The sequence below is a fragment of the Ambystoma mexicanum genome, chromosome 3q (genome assembly GCF_040938575.1).
Source record: "Ambystoma mexicanum isolate Mex_15411 chromosome 3q, UKY_AmexF1_1, whole genome shotgun sequence".
In the NCBI taxonomy this organism is placed as follows: Eukaryota; Metazoa; Chordata; class Amphibia; order Caudata; family Ambystomatidae; genus Ambystoma; species Ambystoma mexicanum.
This window is the reverse complement of record NC_090926.1, coordinates 1,145,628,367-1,145,650,974: the sequence shown is the minus strand read 5'-3', so window position 1 is coordinate 1,145,650,974 and position 22,608 is coordinate 1,145,628,367. Positions and strand designations below refer to the sequence as shown.

At 46.4% G+C, this 22,608-nt stretch overlaps 1 protein-coding gene across 4 annotated transcripts in view; it reads left to right on the top strand.

Annotated features, from left to right (window-relative positions):
* Positions 1–22,608, top strand: part of LOC138447689 (serine/threonine-protein kinase N1-like) — a 1,645,716-nt gene that overhangs the window by 911,588 nt on the left and 711,520 nt on the right. For all 4 annotated transcript variants that reach the window (XM_069603962.1, XM_069603960.1, XM_069603961.1 and 1 more), the window contains one exon: positions 11,965–12,165. In XM_069603962.1, coding sequence (XP_069460063.1) covers positions 11,965–12,165 — 201 coding nt within the window. The remainder of the gene's footprint in view (positions 1–11,964; positions 12,166–22,608) is intronic.

Sequence of the window (22,608 nt, the reverse complement as noted above, 5' to 3'; positions counted from 1 at the left end):
TAGAATTTATTTACCCAAAAAACTGACAGCAGCTACAGCGAACAAAATCCACTTGCAACTTGGGATATTACCATTGATAGGCTAGACATCCTGGAAAATACCAAAAGGCTTAGTTTGTCTCGTGCACCTGGTCCGGACGGCCTAAAAAAACAGACATTGAAATTACACCCTGAGGCATGGGCCGACTTTTGTTTTGTCCTATTTAAAAACATTATTGACGAAAAAAGAATTCCACATTCATGGAAAAGCGCCATAATCGTGCCAGTGTTTAAGATGGGATTAAGAACAGACCCAAAAAATGATAGACCAATTGCCCTCTTGGATGTTGTGGGAAAAATCTTTGCAACCCAACTGTTATTACAACTGACAGAGTGGATAAGAGAGGCAGGTGGGGCTGACCATCGCCAAACCGGTTTTGTAAAAGGTGTGGGATGCAGACTAAACCTTATGCTTATTAATCTATTGAAAATGGATGCCATAAGGACAAAATCAAAGGTTTACTTAGCTTTTGTGGACTTGGCTCACGCGTTCGATAGTATCGACCGTGCGCTTTTGTGGACCAAACTTGAGGAACGGGGCTGTCTAAGGAGCTTGCTTGCTGCAATCAAACAACTTTATTCTGGCACTACCATAAAAGTCAGACCGGATTCGCAAGGAACCCTTTCGGCTCCCATTGAATCATCAAGAGGTGTTCTCAGGGGTGTCCCTTAGGCACCACCCTGTTTAGTGCCTTTATTTCTGACATAGAAAGAGCATTTGAAACAACTAGATCCTTTGCTCCTAAAATAAATAGAAAGCGAACTGACTATATACTTTATGCCGATTACATCGTATTAATGGACGTAACTCCAATTGGATTACAAAGAAATTTAACAGCTTTAAAGGAGTATACATATGCTAATGAACTTGTGATTAATCCAGCAAAAACGGAGATATTAATACTTCAAAACTTAGTTGGAGCAAACAACCAGCGTAAATTTAATTGGAAACTAGAGAACAAAGCAATACGTCTTACGATGGAAACCCAGTACTTAGGAGTAATAATAAACTCCAGTATTAACGACGACAATATGGTGGCTAAAATTCGGCAGAAATGTAAAGCCTTAGCTGCTCAAGGTGTCGTCTTGAATAAAAGGTATAGTAAATTCAGCTTAAAACCGATCGAGTTCTACAAAGCGAAAGTGTTCCCAGCATTGATTTTTGGCGCCGAGGCGATGTTCAGCTGTCCGGCTGAGATATGGCCCTGGTGCGAAAACACATTCTGGGGAAAAGTTCCATCATTGCCCAGAGGAACTCCAACTGCCTGTACCAGATACGAGCTTGGATTGACCCCAATTAATGCAAAGGTGATGCGGAACATGCTGTCAGTATACAGGGCATTTTTGGGAGCCGACGATCTGCCCCAAAATCGGATTCTCCGGAATGAGGATAATAATCCCCAAGCTTCAATACTGTGAATGTGGAAACAAACTTGTATGAACACTTTAAAACAATTACAAACAGATCCTGCGTTACTGTTACAAAATCCGAATGCTGTAAAGAAAGAATTATTGGAACTAGATTGGTGTGAAAATCAAGACCAAAGATCGGCGCATAGATGTATGGAAGAAAATGCTTCCGGCACGAGCATTCAACACGCTGCCTGAATATCTTCAAACCTTCCCATGTATTAAAAAGGGAAATATCTATCTTAAATTTCGGATGAACCTGTTCAAAACCAAAACAATCATGAACATAAGAAGTAAAGTGAAAGATCTAGCTGAAGACTGCAGATTCTGTAAAAAAAAAGAAAAACGCTTAAACATTTAGTGCTATACTGTGAAAAATTAAGACACCTAAGAACGGTACATTTGGGACTGGAAATTTCAAAGACACCGTACCGAAAAGGTAGAGAAATTAGAAAGTATTATGGTGGACTGAATAATGACCTAGTATATTTTGGTTTGAAAATACCACTGACTAATATCATGATGGTAGTGCAGAAATGATGATGAGATGGTACTATCCACAACCATGAACCCATGATGAATTGTCTTAGAAGTCTTATAACATGTAGATATTTTTCTTTTTCTCGTGTTCTTTTCAAGTGTTTTATGTGGAGTATGCAATATTTGAAAAGTTTGTAATGAACTATAAAAAAAAGGAGGATTTTTCATTTTTGAAAAGGCTTGCAGATGTATTATGGGGCACATTTATAGCTGTCATTTTGGGAGAAGCGGAGCACTCCCTTCGCCGTCAAATATTTTATCAGCTACTGGACGGAAAAACCCCAGTGTTATCCTGGGAAATGTATTACCCTCTCTCAGCCTCTCTGCTGCATAGCACCAAGACCAATACAAGGTGTTAAGGAGCAGGGGGCACCCCGTTCAATGTCAAATATCTTAACTACTGGATGGATTTACCCCAAACTAGTCATGGAAATTAAATCAACGCTTTCTGCCCAGATTGCTTCTTATTCCGTCCAAATCTTCCAAGCGGGTTTCACGCTACGGCTGTTAAAAAAACGTCACTTCATATCTATGGTAAAACTAATGGGAGGAGGCTGAGAACTGCGTTTTTTTCGTTTCGTAATAACTTTCATTTTTTGATGAATTGTTCTAACAATTTCCAATTTGACGGTGGGATGAGGGGGAGGCTCTTGACAAACTGCTTGGTTTAAAAACTTTCCTCCAAATCCATCCAGCAAGTCAAGTTATTAGCAGTACAATGAAGAGTCTTGATTCTTTTAAGACACAGAGTTGAGCATTAGGCTTTAACTTCCTTTAATTCTATTCTTCCAGCAGATTTAAATCTCCATATTTCTTTAAAAACATTTTATTTTACTCTAAAACTGAAAAACCGTTCCAAAAACCCATACACAAGCGGTTGGAAGTGCTGCTGCAACAACGCTGCAAGGAAAAGATCTTTAAGCTGCAATTACTTGCTCGTGGGTAGGGGGTTATAACGGAGCAGGACACCACCACAGCTGGGATTACGTAGCATTAAGCTGCGACTGGCCAACTACAGCAGGCTTGAGGAGCCTGTAGGAGTACAGTGAAGACAATTGTACAGCACTGTTCTAACACAGAGACCTTTCAAGCTCACAGCCAGCTCCAATAAGGAGTACAATAAACAGCCAGCTGCAATCCACGCCCACCTGGTGCCTTCCTGGTTGCCGCTTTCTTTCCCTACTTAAAGAGCCCTACAGCCTCTTTCTTTGCAGATGGGGAGCATATGCAAGTGGATATTGCTCACCTGGTCTAAGCCCCGCCTACTTTCTTAGCGCTGCTCTTCCTTCCGGCTCTTAAATCTTAGATCAAGGGTGTCTCTTGCCCGGGTGTCCGAAGGGCAGTCGAAGAAGAGGGGCAATTTCTGTTTGGATCAGTTTGAATCGGGAGGATCCAGGGTCCAAACCCGTACACAGACAGCAGGTAAGCATCCACCAACATGTCCCTCTAGTCCCCCCGTGATGTTCCCTTCTCGATCACACAGCTGTTGCCTGTTTTGCTTGATTCTTCTACCCTGCTCCCATCCCCTCCAGCCTACTTCTGCAGTTGTCTTTCTTGATGCATTCTGGTTTCACCATCTCCGTCTTGTGGCTGGATTTGACTTTTAGGCACTTCATTGATTCACGGTGCGTCACCCTTTCTCATGGTAGCCCTGAATCCTGCTGTTGTAACGCTCACCTGGTTTCCGCGGGGGCGTTGGGGCACGGTTGGAGCCCTCTGAGGAAATAAGGGCTCCAGGCAGCAGTGATGAAGAAACAGTAATTTATTTCATTACGCGACAGCGGCCTATGGGAGCCGAGTGCCAACATGGCTCTCTCTCTGCAGTCTGAACTGTAACCCATCAACATTCTTAGAATAACATTCTTAGAACTTAATGAGCTCATAGTGCAGCTCAATGCTTAACTAGGATCTGGTAATACATTTTTATGAACTTGTTTTAACTTACACTTACATCATAACACATCTCATCCCTTATGTGCATACACCTGTTTACTCCACATAATAATCCTTAAACCAGCTGGGTTTGTTCTTGACTCTATTTGAATGTGTCTCTGCTGCAGACCTTGAATTGTGTCATCCTTGGAACACTTATCTATGACACTAGAGTCTCTGATACTGTTATTAGCAAATTCACCAGTGTCATGTTTATCATGTGCATTGTCCTTCATGCATTCTGGACATTTCACAATTCTGGACATTGACCAACACTCCCCTCCCCTCCCCTTCTACAATTACTACATTCTTTCTTACTGCAGATATTTTCTTGGGACCAATGTTTTTGCTTTCTACACATTTGGGAGTGAATCTAGGGTTCTTTATGAGAATACAATCTCCCACTTTCCAGGTATTACTTTTGACACTCTTGTCCTCATCAAATCTTTCTTTGTACACATCCTGTGCTTCTTTGATGAGTCATAATTCTCTTGCGATCAATGTTGGAACTCTTGGCTAAGTCCATCCACCCTGGACATAGTTTTGTTCCAGGTTGTCTCCCTTTCAATGACATGAACGGAGATACATTTGTAACTGAGTGTGGTGTGGTACAGTAGTTCCATATCATTTCTCTTACTACACCAAACCATCTTAGCTTAGAAGCCATGGCCAATTGCAAACCACCCTTTATGAACCTATTGGCTCTCTCAACGAGGCCGTTGGCCCTTGGATGATATAAAGCAGTTCTAGTGTGTCTGATGCAAAATTTCTTCAAGAAAGTTAACATCCTTTCAGAACAGAATTGTACTCCGTTATCAGTGATTCATCCAACTTCATGTCTTTTGCCAACAATTTCTCCTGTATCCTAATATTATTTGTGCACCTCACTAACTGATCTCTAATGAACGAGTCAGATAGATGTTCGAATTCACAGGAGTGGCTTAATGTTCTTAATGAGGCTATGTACGATTCCACGGAATCGAAGGACTCCTGGGTACGCTGAAAGAACTTGTGCCTCTCGAATATAACATTTTTTTTTGGCTCAAAATCATCCTTGAGTTGTTTAATCGCAAGGGCATATTCATCTATGTCCTCCGCTTCACCAGCTTGTGCATTGCCTAACCCATCAAACACTGCACGGCCTTCCACACCAAGATTGTGAAGTAATAAAGCCTTTTTGCGAGTTGAGCTGAATCTCTCTCCTCCCATTGCCACCAGGTAGTTTTCAAACATGTCTTTCCACCTGTCCCACCTAACTTGGGGGCGTCCAGGTTCATTCAAAAATGACATTGGCGGAGGTATTAAAGCTGCCATGTCTTAAGCGGTAAAAAAAGGTGGTAAAGAGTGGGCTTGCTAGATGCAACCAATAGACTCTGGATCAGTTCAAGTATGCCCAGTGGATGCACAGACTGAGCAGTGACAGTGCTGTGCTATGCAGACAAAGGGATCAGTCTTGTATGAGTACAATCCCTTGTGTATGATGTCACAATCCTCATATCAGTCTGAATTGGAACGTGATGGCTGCTCATCCACAGAATGGATACATGTCATAATGGCTGGCTCCTGAAACTTGCCAGAACTGCATGGGCAGGTTGCTCAGCAACGATAATGTCAATGCTAGGGAGGCCACGCCCACTTCCTTGCTCAGTGACTAGTGCTCGAGCCGGGGATCATTGAAAGTAAACACTGTTGCTTTGAGACAGAGTCAATACAGTAATGGGAAAGGCAAGATTACACCCCAGGGGACGTGCCTGCTGACCTGTTGTTCCGCTCCTCCTGACCTTCCTGCAGCGTCCGCTGTCGCACGGGAGTGTGGAATAATGCAGGCCGCGCTATGACGAGACTTCAAAGGAGTAGGGAGACACTGCTGAGAGCCATCCTCGTCGCCAATGAGGAAATAAGGGCTCCAGGCAGCAGTGATGAAGAAACAGTAATTTATTTCATTACAGCAACAGCGGCCTATGGGAGCCGAGTGCCAACATGGCTCTCTCCCTGCAGTTTGAACTGTAACCCATCAACATTCTTAGAATAACATTCTTAGAACCTAATGAGCTCATAGTGCAGCTCAATGCTTAACTAGGATCTGGTAATACATTTTTATGAACTTGTTTTAACTTACACTTACATCATAACACCCTCCCTTGGTCTGATTCCTCAGAATCACCTTCCCCCTCTGAGAGTGGTTGTACCTGCCGGCTCAGGAGATGCCCCTGTGTGAAGAGTGTGGGGACCCTGTGACTTCCTCCAGCCCTTTTATGCCAGAATATGGTGGGCAAGCACTTTCCTATAGACTCTCACCTGTAGTCTTGTAATGTTGAGCTATCCGTCCTACCTTTCCTAGCAGGGGCGCGTGGAACGGGCCTAGTTAACTCACTGGCCTGTGGGAAGGTTGATCCAGACCAGCTGCAACCAATCCAAGTATGAGTTAAGTCTTTAGTATGATTATAGTTCGGTCGGAATGACTGTATTCCATCCAGCTATAATTCTTGCAATGTCTCGTGTATATATGCGGCCATGTGAATGCATATAAATTCTAACCTGTTTGTTCTTTTCCCTCGTAGGTGCAGGCCGACGATAAAGAATGGTGTCCGGGCCTTCGATGAAGATTCGTGGTTGCAAGAGGGCATCTCCGACTCTGACCGTGGTGTAATGTTGGCTCAGCGGACGACTCGACTCAGGTCGTAATGAAATGGATGTAAGAAGAAGAGTCCGGCACAGGCCACAACGAGTTGCAGGTGAGAGGCGCGTTCAGCGATGCAGCAGATAGAGCGCTAGCGATGTAGAGGCTGGAAACAGGTAAAGTGCGTGCTCAGCAATGTAGCGGCTGGCGACAGGTAAGAGGCACGCTCAGCGATGTGGAGGCTGGTAGCAGGTAAGATGCGCGCTCAGCGATGTAGAGGTTGGTAGCAGGTAAGATGCGCGCTCAGCGATGTAGAGGCTGGTAGCAGATGGAGCGACTGGAAGTAGGTAAGACGCGTCTGCAGCGACGGAGGTGCTGGAGAGAAGACGTTCGCGGAGATGAGCCGGAAGACTGCTGGCAAGAAGCGTTCCCAGGAAATCTTGAAGATGAGGCTATAATCCAGCAAGGCACAGGTAGGTACAGCGGAGAGCGTTGCGCTGCTTGGAAGCAGAATAACGCAAAGCAAGGGCACGTGGATGAGCTGGCCTTATATAGGCTGGTTCAGGCCCCTCCCATAGCTCTGCCTACAAACTCCACCTTGTCCTCTTCTGGGCCTGTAGCACGTGCTTTCCAGTTCTGTTCCTTGGGCCATGCCCGGCCCAGTTGCACACGCCCTAGGCCTAGAGTGTGCAGAGCACACGGGACCCTGGAGATGAGGAAGGACTGGCCCCATGACCAGTGGCCATGACAGCTGTTCCCATCTTCATCTTGTATCCAGGCTTGCAACATTGTGTTACTACTGACTTCTGCGATTGTATTCACTCTCATCTCTTGCTTCTCCACACTTTTTGACTCTGTTCTCTCCTCCTCTCCCTTTCTCCCTTTTCCTATCTCCTCCCCTTTCTTCTATACACTTACTCTATCAGAATTGTCCATGGACCTAGTATGATAGTAACCTAGTCTGTCTCCTCCCCCTCCCCTTACTTGTTTCTCCTCCGCCCTCCTGCCCCTCCAGCACTATCTGAACTGTCAGGCCGAGTACAATAGTTAATTTCACATCCTTACAGTTCATGGCCTGTAAGAATGTTCATTGTATTTTGCCTTGTTCCTTCCCTTTCCTTGAAGCGCTTTGAAACAGTGTGTATAGGTGCTATGTAAATAAACTATCATATCATATCAATAGGCTGTGCACATTAAGGAATTATTATACTCAACAAGATACCACCCCAGCAAACGCCCAGAGGACGTGCCATTCTGCCTGCTTAGTCCAGTCAAGCAGGCACCAGTGATGGTGACTCAGAGAATGGAGTCAGACGAAGGGAGTGTGGGGAGCCAGGACCAGGTGTATTCAGAGGAGGATTCGGAGCCAACGCTCTGTTTTAAAGGCTAAGAAACTTCCTGGCCAATGCATTGGCACACGGGGTGCATCCACCCCAGGATAGTCTGGAAGCCCTGGAGTACTTCATTGGGGATGGCCTTAAGAGCAATACCCCGGATGTTCATACAAGCATGTCCTTTTAACAGCCTACAAGTAAGCCTAATACTCGCCTCCGGTCTTGACATAGAAATTTGGGTGAAAATGGCTGATTTTTCATTCCTGAAAAGCCTGTCGGCATCTCTGCCCCGTCAAATATTTTCAGAAACGACTGGGCGCAATAACCATAGAACCCTACCAGAAAGTTGTTTTCGTACCTAGTCCGAATCAGTCCAGCGGTTCTGGCTGTGGGCTGGAGCAAATTTTGACTTTTTGTCTATGGGAAAATTAATGGAGACTAGGCCGAAACAGTGTTTTTAACTTTCTTAATAACTTTATTTTTTAACTGACCATTCCCAAATTTCCATTCTTGGGGGAGGGAGGGGCTAGGCTATAGTGTGGCAACTGCTGTACTAGAATATATATAGTGTGCTTGTGTGTGTGTGTGTGTGTGTGTGTATGTATGTATATATATATATATATATATATATATATATAAATATGGGGAACAAGCGGTCTGTTATCGCGAAACGCGTCGTTTTTCGTGTTTTGTTTCTCCCGTCCTGGACATTTTATGAATTAAAGTATTGATTTTTGGCTGACATTACCTGGTTTCCTGCCTCAGCGTTTCCTGGAGTGCCTTCCACCTTTCCTGGACCTTGGTGCAGGGTTTTCTACATACATATATATATATATATATGTATATATATATATATGTAAAAAAATTGCTGTTAGCAAAGCGCTGTGCCTGATTACACAGCTGGTGCACCAGGGCAAGTGGGGCTCGTCCCTATGAATATCTTTTTACCAAATCTCAAAAGCATGCCAAGAAACTCCCTTCACACTAAAATGAGATTCAAAAACGCCTGGGCACTTGTAGAGAAGTGCTTAGTATAGTTTCTTCAAAGTGCAAAGTTAATAACAAACCATAATAGATTGGCAATGACATGCACAATCAAAGCAGACCAGGTAGATAAGAAACACACACACGGGTGAAAAACACCACGCGTTCGGTCCATTACAAGGACTTATCAGGCTGTAGTAAAACTGTTGACCAATATTGCTTCCATGATTATAAACGCTCCATCTGTCCCTCCCACAACCCCAAATGATGTGATTACCATAGAGTTTTACATGATAAAGAATCTGCCATCTTGGGATGGAGTAAAGAAGTCTAGTTCCTATGTTGACCCAATAATAACCGCTCTGTAGCGTGAGTTATCAATAATTATGACGACATATAATATGGTATGGTCCGAGAAGTATGACAAATGGATAAACCTAGTGTACTGATAAAATGATGGAAGCTTCAATTCATGAGTGCGATTTCTATCTAAAGCTTGCCAGCAAGATATTGTATCGATGTACAACCGGCATACCTCAGAGTGTAAGCAAATCATAATGCAGCAGCACATTGGTCCTAATATAAAGTGCTAACAGTAACATACAATACAACTTAGACAATATACAGATACAAATCTCATGCATAATGTTTCAACCACACACCCTTTATAATAGATAACACCATCTATAGGTGTAAGGCAAAAACGAAAACCTCCTCTTAAATATCATCTTACAATATGATATAAAAAATGTTTATAAAAGTCTGTTCTACATTTAATGCTAAAGCAATGCAATCTACATTTAATGCTAAAGCAATACAAGCTTTACAACATGGGGGGGGATAAGGTGCAAGTGCATAACCTGGTTACAGTGACAGTGGTGCATGTAAATCCCAGAGTCGCAATGCCAAATAAGGCACACATGTGCCTTATTCTTAATTGAATGTCTATACATTCAATTAAGAATAAGGTTAGAGACTTGATTGCATAAGTATGCAAAGTCTGTCTAACATCAAACACGGCCTATAAACTGCAAATGCTATATTACTGAGGAACTGGAAATTGCATACCCACGGTTTGCACAGAAGTTCATTTCTAGATTCCATGTTAACCAATCTATTGAACTACCAGGGTTTTTTCAAAACCCACACATTTCTGGAGAGATAGCCTTCCATACACTGGATGTTAGGAGAGTAGGTGTTATGTCTCAATAGGATAAAGCAAATCAGGAAAATAGACCAGTTCTTTGTTTTCTTAGCTGCAGGGAGAGAAGAGGATTCAGTCTCCCAAGCAGCAATATCCAAATGGTTTGCAAAATGCATATAGCAGTTCTACAGGTTATCTAACAAAGAACTACCACTTACACCTAGAGCGCAATCTACACATGGTACTGGTGCCATGTTTGCCTTCATTGCAAATGTGCCCTTAGCGGCAATATATATGGTAGCAATATGGAGTTCAGTTCACACATTCACCCAACATTACTATGTGAACACAGACTAGACGTGACTCCCAAGTAGGACAGGCGGTGTGAAGACATCTGTTTGCTTCTGTCCCTTCTAACAACCCACCATGTTAAACCAGCTGAGAAAGTTAAACGTGAGATGTACAATACAAAGAGAAGTGAATATTGTTGATAGGGCAGGGGAGTGCAATGAAAAGAGTTGATAAAGTAAATATGTTGCGTCTGACTGTCGATGGAAAGTAGATGTCTGTGTTCTCTAACGCTTGGAGTTCACAGTAAGCCAATGGCACAGGCCTGAGGAGCAGCAAGGGACATTTTCTGGTGGCAAACAAGGAATTAAAGAAGCAGTGTGCTTTTATGGTGGGGATGAAAGGGTGACCCTGAAGACAATTGCAGGTTATGGTGGATTTCCGTAGGCCGGTTCCTGCTGAGGACACAGACCTGAGGCTGCTGCATGAGGGATACCTACATTTCACTGAATCCAATTTCACCTAATGTGAAATCTTCGTATTTTCTTTCTTTGAATTTGGTTGGGTAAGTGGGAAAATGTAAAAAAAAAATAGATGGGGGATGGGGTAAGGTGATAGGATAAGATGGGGGGTAAGTGGGACATTACACAGATGCATCCAATGGGTATAATAAAGAAAAATTCAAAGGAAATAATATTCAAATATTTGACTTTTAGGTGAAGTAAATTTGGTGAAATCAGATATCCACTGCATGAGCATGTGCTATGCCAGCAAACATTTTAAGTATTCCTGGGTTGTTGTGGAGATTGGACCCACTTATTGGTTGCATATAAACCATTCATTTTTAACCACACTGCCTGAGCTGCAGTTGCTTCGTTAGGTTAACAGGTGGCATTGCAAAGTCCCTTGACAGTCTCACTGCCCAGAAAAGAGGGATTGGGACTATAAACGCCCATGATCTTTCCCCAAAAACACAGCCAGGTGCAAGAGAAATGGTAATCTGGCTATCGTATCCACTCGAAACCCTTTAAAATAAGCAGGCGGTTTGCATTAAAAACTGTCACTATATTTTCTTCAAAGCTGACATCCATAGCCATTTACCATTAGCAGAGTAAATGGGGAGGTTATGCAGTAGATGAGCTGGGAAATCCCCTGAAGCGCCCCTTTAAAACTCAGGCGTGATTACATTGAAAGTTCAAGGAGAAACACATTAATTTTCACTAGCATGGATCAACCCCACAGCAAAACAGTTCCTGGCAACAAGGACAAATTATTGTATTTCAGTCCATGCATTAAAACCTTTTTTCAAATGTCATTTTCCATTGATGGGTCTCCAGAGAAGCCAGTAGGAACATGAAGTTTGCTAAGGATGGGTTATAGATGCTATAATATTGCTATGATCTGCTTTTCCTATATCATTATGCGCTATTGTTATAGCTATTTTACTGTGTGATCTTTTGCATGGCGCTGGGATTAAAGCTAATAATTTGAGTCTGTAAGGATGACCCTACTGGCGACCATATGTACAGGTAAGTAACCAATTGGCTATACTGTATTGGCCATGTTTCTTGATTTGTGCTGGTTATTAATCTCCACACTTTTGAATCTATGACGAATACCAAAGTTGGTGAATTCATTTTTATTGTACTCATGGATCTTCATGTTTTCTTTCAGGCACACTTGAGGTGCGACTTCTGGGGTGCAGTGGCTTACTGGATTCTGTACCAGGACGAAGTAGAGGGTCACTCGTCTCCTTGCCTTCTAACAGCCCTGGAGAAGGAAGGGCATCCTTCATGAGCCGTAGTGGCAGAGGACTGTACAACCGCAGCAGTAGTGTGAGCGGCCGTAGCCCTATGAAATCAGAGGATGTGTCCAGTTGAGTAACCAACCACCTCCATGTGTCCTGTGATTTCAACTTTTATTTTACTTGATGAAAACCCATTGGAAGCATCTGTGTGATGTTCCAATGTGAGCCTCTTTCCTTAAAAGCTGAAATGTGGACCTTCATGGTTTATCTTTATGGCTCACTACGAGTAATTGTCATTGCGCAATCCCTTTAATTCAGCTCTTCAGTATATACACAGCACATCTGTTGCCCATCATTATTTTGCTGTTGAACTTCAGCTATGACCTATTAAAAGCATTGGGTAAACCAGCAGATATTCTGTACACCTTATTCACTGTAGGGACTCATGCTGGAAATCCTTGTCCCCCTACATCATACTCCTTAGATGTCTTGGATGAAGGTCTGTTTACCAGAACATTCTATTTGCAAAACAAATAAAGGATTTGTAAAAGGGAGCCAGGGATTCATGAGTTTAGTCTTCACCCCCTCTGCATCTATCATCCCCTTGCACCGCAGCCCTTTTTCCTACCAGAGTACATTGAGATGGGTTGATGAGTGGTTTTGGGCGAAGGAATAAGTGCCTAGGGCTATGAAACCAAGAATAATTGCATTGAATAGCTTGTACTTTCTGAAACCTCCAGCATACCTCCCTCTGGACGTATGGGAATATTTCAGAGTATGAGACTCTTGAAGGGTGGAAGTCATCCTACTGAGAGCCAAGACGCAAAGCCTTGAAGATCTATTCATTTACAGCAGAATATTCAAATTGGCATACAGTAGACGCAAAAGTGTATCAAAGGTTTATATGCAAAGTGCCTTAACCGTCTTCAGTTATCTCAGGTGGCCAAATTGTGAGGTAGACAAGAATAGTGTCAATATTGTCATGCCAGGCTAAATAGATGCAGACACACATACTCAAATTCCAAGAAACTGATATTCATGAAATAAAATAAGAAAATGGTATCAAGAAAATATTGTAACAGTAAATCACAAGTCTGAATTTATTTTCAAAGGGACTTGAATTACTCACACTTAAAAGCTATGTCATTTATAAAAATAACACATTTATCACAAAAGAATACTTTGTTAATAATAGCAGAAATGCCCCAACATATATAGCAAAAGGCGAGTATGCGCTCCCAGCAGTATGGTACAGACACTTCCAGAGTTTCCCTCTACAAAAACCCCAAACCTCTTCTGTAAATACCAACACAGTGGCAATATTCCTCTTATTCCTGAATCATGGTAGCACTCTACAATTGTTTTCTCAAGAAGGAGGAAGATGTTAGTTTGTCAGCTCCTATCAGCCTGTCCATTTACTCAACTGCAAAAAAGATTCTACAGCATACAGAACAGGTTTTGTATTATTTAAGGCCTTCATAAAATATCCTGTTGTTGCTATTGACTTAGACAATTTGTGTTTGAGAACTCGCCCATCGACCTAGCCCTTTTTGATCTGTATATCGCAACTATAGCCACCAAACTGCAAAGCTGCTCTCTGGTTCCAAATTTTTTCTATTAATATAAAGTAAAAGCCTATATGCGGCTGATCTATGTGATATAATCAGGTTTGATATAGCCCAATCATTCCACAAGCATTTCATACTCCGCGTTCCAAATAGAAGGTCTGGAAATCTGTATCACAAATGTGTGTTAGGGGTCAGTAATTCGAGGCAGACTACTTCTTGTTTTTTTCTCAGAATTAACATTTTATTAATGAGAAAACGTGCAAATAAATCCACGCTAAACCCACTCTATCAGGGAGTTCCCTACCTATTCTAAGAGCTAAGGGGATTACTCCTAGCATAAACAAAACTGGCCCCTGCACTAAACAACAAAACCATTCAAAGTAAATCATGAACAACATAACTGAGTGAATGACCAACAACCAGTCATTTGGATGGCCTTCACCTGTCCTGGGTAAATCCCTTCCCCCGGATTATTCAATGTCAATTTCCTCAAAGGTTTGAAAATTAAAGTCTTGAACCAGTTCTTGTAAGTACGAACTAAAGCAAAAATTCACCAAATAAAAATCCACTGATAATAGTTATTCAGCTTTCTGTTGAAAAGTTCCCCTTCCAGTTCTAGCCAAGAAAACGGCACTAATGGTAATCCTGTTTCTCCAGCATGGGGTCTGGCATGGATTCACGTGCTTATGAATATTCCCTGTCAGGCTGGGAATCCAGTTTCGGTTTCGTTTCTGAACTGTCTTTCTAGTATTAACCAATCACTGGTCTCTGGGTCATACTGCACCCAGCCAATGACTGCCCTCTACCTAAGCCCCTCCTCTGGCAGCCATCTTCATATTTTTACTGCACGTTCAAGTGTTGGGAGTCCTCGTGCTATAGCTCTCGAGCTTTTACTGCGTTTTGCGATTCTTCAAAGAGTTTCATCTAATTTTTTCGATCAGTCGAGCCTCAAGCTCCACCGTTTCTACTTCCGATCAACGGGGACCTGTTTCAGAATTTTCTACGCCCCTCAAGGGTGAAGTTTCCATCGAGTTTCGCTTCTTGGAGGATTCCAGAAGATCTTTGAGGCCTACCCCGCGTGGACATGTCGCCAGGACAAAGGAAACACGACACCCGGATCCAAGCTGTCCAGGAGCTGCCCTGGATGCGGATTGCAGAATGTCTTCAAGGAGGACGAGCATTCTAGATGCCTCTACTGTCTACACGAAGACAAAACGCACGTGGAGAAAGACTGTGCGTTTTGCAAGAACGTGTCGGAGCGGACCATGAGGGATCGGCGTATCCGCCTCACCAACTGGCTGGAAGGGAATAGCCCAGCGGCAGGTGAGAAATGGAGGAAGTCAGAGCGGTCATCTCAGTACTTTGAGGACGCTCCGGCGACGGGGGCCCAACAAAAGGCAAAGCACTGTGCGTCCGCGGGCACCGGGAGCTCCAATCGGTCGGGTTCCTCGGCTGCCAGGCAGGGCGCACTTTCACCAACGCCATCAACCACGAGCAAACGCTCTGGCTCGGGAAAGAGAAAATCAGAGAACCTGGGTAAGCTTCGGGTGCACTCCTGATCGATCGCGACGGAGACCGCCGAGGGGGAGCGAGGCAGTGACCCTCCCCCCAAAATGAAGGCCTCGAGCACTTCCAAAGTCGTGAAGGCCTTGATTCACCCGGCTAAGGCCTCTATCGAGGTTGTCGCAGCGGCCCTGGCGAAGCCGGCAGAGACTACGCCAGTGGAGGCGGCCTCAGGGCCTAGAGTTTCCCTGCCACCGCAGAGGGAATTCTCTTTCCAGCCCATCGTTAAGACCCCCGTGAAGACCCCGGTGGAAAAAGAGGGCTGTGGGGGCGGTGGCCATTACGGACTCGGATTCAGCCCCCGAGGAGTATCCGGTTGAAACCGTAAAAGGCCTCAACGAGAGGTTCGAAGGCCTCAACGAGAGGTTCGAGAAGGTTCGATCCCAGGGGAAGGTTCCTGCTGATGTGATCAAAGATAGCGATGATGGCGACGACGAGGGCCCAGTGTAGCAGCCATCCTGCCCGTCACAGCCATTGCCCGAGCCCCAGGATAGCTCGGCGGCCATTTTGTTGGCGATCCAATCCTTATGTACTGAGAAAAGGACGAGGTTACCACGGACCCCGACGGAGGATCCAGAACCAGGACCGTCGGGAAGCCCTCCGAACAAGCGGAGGAGAGTCCATCCCGCTCCGCCCTTCGTGCCCACGAGGCCTGTGGACGCCTCATCCCCCTCGCCAGACCCTCGGGATGATACAGCGACGGATACAGCGACGGGGACGGACGACGATGGTGGCGATGATACAACAGACATTCCTTCATCACCCCGCCTCGGGCCTCTCCGCCCGACGAAATAGTCTCTTTCCACGCCATGATAGCCAGGGCATCCGAGCTCTTCCAGCTCTGCCATGAGGAACAGAAAAAGGAAGGCTTTCTTTACCAACGACGGGAGGCCAAGAGAAAGACGGTCCTCGCTGTACCGTTGCTCGACGACATCTGGGACGAGGGGCTGGCTATCCTGAAGAACCCTTCCACGACACCCACAAAAAGGGACAGGTACGAGAAGAAGTACCGGGTCGCCAATGCCGCCCCCTTGTGCCTCAGGGCCCAGCCTACGCCTCGGTCGTCTCGGCAGCGGCCAAGAAGAAAGCGGCGGGTGCGGCTGCTTCATCTTCCACTTCCCCACCGGACAGCGAGGACAAGAAGTTGGACTCCATGGGACGACGAGTCATCTCGACGACTAGGATTAAGGCGGCCAATGCCTTAGCGATTGTGGCCCGTTACGACAGGGAGCTTTGGTTCAAGATAGCTAGACTTCCTACCGGACGACAAGAGGGTGGAGGCCCTACAGATTCTGCAGGAAGGTGAGGTGGCGTTGGATCACGCCATAACGGTGGCAACGGACATTGCCGATACCGGATTTCGCCAGCTGGGCAATGGGGTTTGCTTTCGATGACGAGGATGGCTCAAGGCGACGGACTTTCGCCAAGACATCCAAACCAGAGTGTTGGACATGCCATTCGACGGCAACAACCTGTTTGGGAAGATGGTGGATGAGTCCCTCCAGGCCATCAAGACCGACACAGAGACAGCCCGAGCCCTAGGAGCCCTTCAGCAACGGCGGCCCTTTCGTAGCTCCGGAGGCAGACAGGGAGCCTCCAAGGGATCCATCGGTGGCTCTTCTACGTACCGCCAGGGGGCCCGCTCCTTGTCCCAGGAGGCCTACAGAGAGCGCAGCAGGCAACGAGGGTCTCGCCGCCGTCGTCAAGGAGGCCAAGGCGGCAAGGCCTCTTCCAAGCAGGACTCAACCGGCTGTAGCGTCGGGGCCCCCACCGAAGCACCCCGGTGGGAGGCCGGCTGATGAAGTTCATCAGCGTGTGGGAGTACATCTCCACCGACCGTTGGGTACTGGACACCCTGGCCCGCGGACACTCTAGAATTTCAAAAGAAGTGTCCTCGCATTCCTCCCGTGGCCAGGAAGGAGAATCACGTCCCTCAACTGCTGTTGGAGGTAAGGGCTATGCTCAAGAAAGGTGCCATCGAGCTCGTCCCCAAGAGGCTCTGGGGCTCCGGAGTATACTCAAGGTACTTCCTCGTCAGAAAGAAGACAGGCGGTTGCAGCCCCATCCGGGACCTGCGTCGGTTAAATAAGTACATCAATGCACATAAATTTAGGATGGTCACCCTCCAGCACGTGCTGGGGCAGCTGGAGGAGGGCGACTTCCTATCGTCGTTGGACCTGGAGAATGCTTACTTCCACATCCCCATTCTAAAAGGACACAAAGTTCCTCAGATTCGTAGTCCAGGGGCGTCGCTGCCAATTCAGAGCCCTGCCGTTCGGATTGAAGTCGGCACCCAGGGTGTTCACCAAGTGCCTCGCACCAGTGGCGGCGCGGTTGGGCCTGCAGGGGATCCACATCTACCCCTACCTGGACGACTGGCTAATCCGTGCAAGATCAAGAGAACTCCCCGTCGAACACAAGGCGAAGACCGCCCGCCTGCTCATGGAACTGGGATTCGCCATCAACTACCCCAAATCCCACCTGGTTCCTTCGCAGGTGGCACTGTTTCTGGGAGCGAAGCTGGATACAGTGGAGCGATTGGCATCTCAGTCGCAAGAAAGGACGAAGGCCATTTTGGGCAAGGTGCAGCGCCTGTTAGCCACGGACGTGGCCAGGGTTAGGTCCATCAAGTCCCTCCTCGGGAAGATGTCCTCTACGAGCCGTGTTCTGGGTGCTCAAATCGTTCCTTCCGTCCCTCAAGGACAAAGTGGTGAGGATCTTCACCGACAGCACCACCACGATGTTCTACATCCAGAAGCAGGGAGGCACCAGATCCCCAGCACTATCCATAGATGCCCAGGATCTGTGGCACTGGGCCGTCGCCCAGGGGATGTTTCTGGTTCCCTTCCACCTGGCAGGAATAAAAAAACACCCTCGCCGACTCACTCAGCAGGGAGCTGCACTCGTGCCACGAGTGGGAACTAAGCCAGGACCAGGTGGATCGGCTCTTTCAACGATGGGGCAAGCCCCAGATCGACCTGTTCGCGACGGCGACAAACTCCAAATGTCAGAGGTTCGCCAGCAGGTTCACACAGCCGAGGAGCATGGGCGATGCTTTTTCGTTCCCTTGGAACGGCCTGTTCCTGTACGCGTTCCATCCGTTGCCGTTGCTGCTCCATCTCATCAACCAGCTCAAGAGGTCCAGGTGCAGGATGATCCTCGTCGCACCGGCGTGGCCGAGACAGATCTGGTTCCCGGACCTTCTGGACTTGTCAGTGTCCCCACCTCCCAAGCTGGCGACGGATGCGGATCTTCTCTCCAGAGAAGGAGGCGCCATTCTTCATCACGACCGGAGTCGCTGAACTTGCAGGCTTGGCTCCTGCAGCACTAGAGTTTGGAGGATACGTTATCCCGGCTGACTGCAGAGAGGTTCTTGCAAAAGCCAGGGCGTCCTCAACTCTCAAGTGCTATGGACATAAGTGGAAGAGGTTCTCTGTCTGGTGCTGTGCACAGAAGATTAACCCTCTGCGGATTACGGCCCCTCAAGTATTGCCGTACCTACTGTCGCTGGCCAAAGCTGGACTGGCTCACGCCTCCATCAAGATACATCTGGCTGCCATCTCCCGATACACCAGAACTACAGGACGGGCGTCCTTGTGGTCTCGTCGCCTGGTGCAGGAATTTATGAAGGGACTAAGAGACTATTCCGATCGTTCCCGCCGGTGAAGGCCCCTGCCCCGGCGTGGGAGCTCAACGTGGTGCTGACCAGGCTCATGGGGGCCCCTTTTGAGACTATGCATTCGGCACCGTTGAAGTTCCTGTCGTGGAAGACAGCATTTCTCGTGGCCATCACCTCCGCAGGACGAGTGGGAGAAATCCAGGCCCTATCGTGCAAGCCACCATACTTGACTTTTCACGACACGAGGGTGGTACTGAGGACGCAACCCTAGTTTATGCCCAAGGTGCCTTCGGACTTCCACCTCAACAAGCACTTGGTGTTGCCAGTTTTCTTCCCGCCGCCTTCGTCGCAGGCCGAGCGGACTCTGCACTCGCTGGACGTAGCTAGAGCGCTGAAGTTCTACGTGGACCGCACAAAGAGTTTTCGGAAGACATCACAGCAGTTTGTGAACTTTGGACCTGTGAATCAAGGGAAGGTTCTCTCGAAGGCTTCCATTTCCAGATGGCTCTCCGGCTGCATCATGCACTGTCACCGCTTGGCAAACCGACCGCTGCCCGGCCGTCCGAGAGCCCATTCGACCAGAGCGATTGCTGCTACCACGGCATTCCTGTCTGGTGTGCCCCTGCTGGACATCTGCAGGGCTGCTACGTGGAGGTCGACGCACACCTTCACAAAATTCTACTGCGTCGATCGGGACTCCAGGGAGGAGTCCAGGGTCGGCCAAGTAGTGCTGCGCAACCTGTTCACTTAAGGTGAGCCTGGTGAGGAGGTAAGAGATGCTTAATGTTGAGTTGTTGTATTGCTTAATGTTGAGCCTGTTCCCACCTCCTGTGGTTGTGCATGTGTACACTGCTATGTATTCTTATATTCATGAGCATGTGAATCCATGCCAGACCCCATGCTGGAGAAGGAACAAGTTACTTACCTGTAACTGTTGTTCTCCGGCATGGGTCTGGCATGGATTTACATGCGAACCCTCCCTCCTTCCCCTCTGCGGCTCTTCACTTGGTCATACTGCCACTTTACGTGCTACCAAATCTTAGGATGGCTGCCAGGGGAGGGGTTTAGGCAGTCATTGGCTGGGGGCAGTATGACCCAGACCCAGAGATCAGTGATTGGTAACTACTAAGAAAGACAGATCAGAAACAAAACTGATACTGATTTTTTCTTTACCGAGGATTCCCAGCCTGACGACGGGGAATATTCATGAGCATGTGAATCCATGCCAGACCCATGCTGGAGAACAACAGTTACAGGTAAGTAACTTGTTCTTGCTTAATGTTGAGTTGATTAAATGTTTAATGTTGAGCCTTGCCACCTCCCGTGGTTGTGCATGTGTGTGTACTGCTATGTATTCTTATATTCATGAGCATGTGAATCCATGCCAGACCCCATGCTGGAGAAGGAACAAGTTACTTACCTGTAACTGTTGTTCTCCGGCATGGGTCTGGCATGGATTTACATGCGAACCCTCCCTCCTTCCCCTCTGCGGCTCTTCACTTGGTCATACTGCCACTTTACGTGCTACCAAATCTTAGGATGGCTGCCAGGGGAGGGGTTTAGGCAGTCATTGGCTGGGGGCAGTATGACCCAGACCCAGAGATCAGTGATTGGTAACTACTAAGAAAGACAGATCAGAAACAAAACTGATACTGATTTTTTCTTTACCGAGGATTCCCAGCCTGACGACGGGGAATATTCATGAGCATGTGAATCCATGCCAGACCCATGCTGGAGAACAACAGTTACAGGTAAGTAACTTGTTCTTGCTTAATGTTGAGTTGATTAAATGTTTAATGTTGAGCCTTGCCACCTCCCGTGGTTGTGCATGTGTGTGTACTGCTATGTATTCTTATATTCATGAGCATGTGAATCCATGCCAGACCGCATGCTGGAGAAGGAACAAGTTACTTACCTGTAACTGTTGTTCTCCAGCATGGGTCTGGCATGGATTCACATGCGTACCCTCCCTCCTATCCCTCTGCAGCTCTTCACTTGGTCCTACTGCCACTTTACGTGCTACCAAATCTGAAGATGGCTGCCAGAGGAGGGGCTTAGGTAGAGGGCAGTCATTGGCTGGGGACAGTATGACCCAGAGACCAGTGATTGGTTACTACTAGAAAGACGGTTCAGAAACTGAAACTGATTTTTTCTTTACCGAGGATTCCCAGCCTGACGACGGGGAATATTCCTGAGCATGTGAATCCATGCCAGACCCATGCTGGTGAACAACAGTTACAGGTAAGTAACTTGTTCCATATCCTCTTTCCAAGATTGTTTTGCCACAGTTCAAAGAATAAATGAACTTCAACAACTCTCCAAGAATTTATGACCTCTGCAGTGTCTTTGGTATAATTGTCAGGATGCTACTTCTTAGGGTGTTGCTTTCCTACCACCCTTCTACTACTGTTACGTTGTTCCTCAGTATGCCGTTACTTCAACCACCTTTAATATAACATCCACCGGCAGTATTATACACAACCACATTTCTTTTATTTCTGCATCAACTTTGTATTTTATGATTGTTAGGCATTTTAAAGACAAGACTCTTCAAGATCCACAGGTAGACCATGCACTATTGCCACAGTATAACCTACCTATGCTTCCAGACTTCCTTCCTCTCAACTTCAATAGTCTCAGCATTACAGATTATTGACTTAATCTTCTTACAAATACCCAGCTCCCTTGCCCAGCTTCATTCACACCGTCCTGGTTCCAGTAGTTATCCTGAAAGTGTATTGCCACACCTCAGCTGGGAATAACAATGTCACATTTGTATTAGAGGACAGTCGACCTTTAACAACTATAACAACCTCAGAATTAAGGTGGATAGATTTAAGCAGGGCTGGTTTTACTATAGAAATGTTTCACCTCTTGGCTTGGGTAATGCTTGTTCTCATACGTCTGGATGTTACAAGGCTCAATCTTCAAAAGAGAAACAGATTTAAGTATATGTGACCACTATATGAGGAAGATCTTTAAACTTAAAGACCCGTAAGTAATTTTGTTCTCCTTTATTAACACAGAGATATTATTTGACCCCTTTCGGGAATTACAATTGTTCACACGCAACCTCTTTGTTGCAATAAGTTCTTGTAACAATTTCTGAAAGTCAGCGTTGGGGTTTCCAAGTGATTTGAAAAGCGTTCCCCTTTTAATTGGAGACATGTGACCACTCCGGTAATGTTCAACAGTTTAACAGGAAACAAAAAACGTTATACGCGAGCACTCCGACTTTTACTAGACGTGTGTGTGTTACATTTCCATTGTCAGCAGGACTCTTCACAAAGACAGTTTCTACTTGCTCCCACTCTTGTGCGCATTAATTTAGAGCTGGTAACAGTTACCGGCAAGGTTTTCAGAGTTAACCTGGACACAGAGCTTCACTCACCGGCCCCACAAACACTGGTTGCAGGCTGCGTCCACTTCCCGACTTCTTCTTCTACCACTTTAGGCACACTTGGGACCCACACCCCTCTGCAGCAAGGGTTTGTCGGGGGAAAAATTCTGCCGGGGTCAGCCGGGCCGTCCGCAGACCTCCGGGCAGGGAGGCCCCAACTCCTCCCGTATATCCCAGACGAGATAGAGTATGAGACACACGCAAGAAACAAGGTGACTCTGCTGTTTATTATACAAAACGGCAGGGATGGGTCAAGGATCGTACGCGTCCGTCCTGACACACACACAATCGTGGGGCTCGCAGGCCCTTTTTACTCTAGTATGACGCACTACTTGCGTCACCTTAGAAAGTTAGCAAAAAACCCTATCGCCACTCTTAATTGGTTGCTCGAGTGGTAGGGTTAGTATAGCATACGTATAGA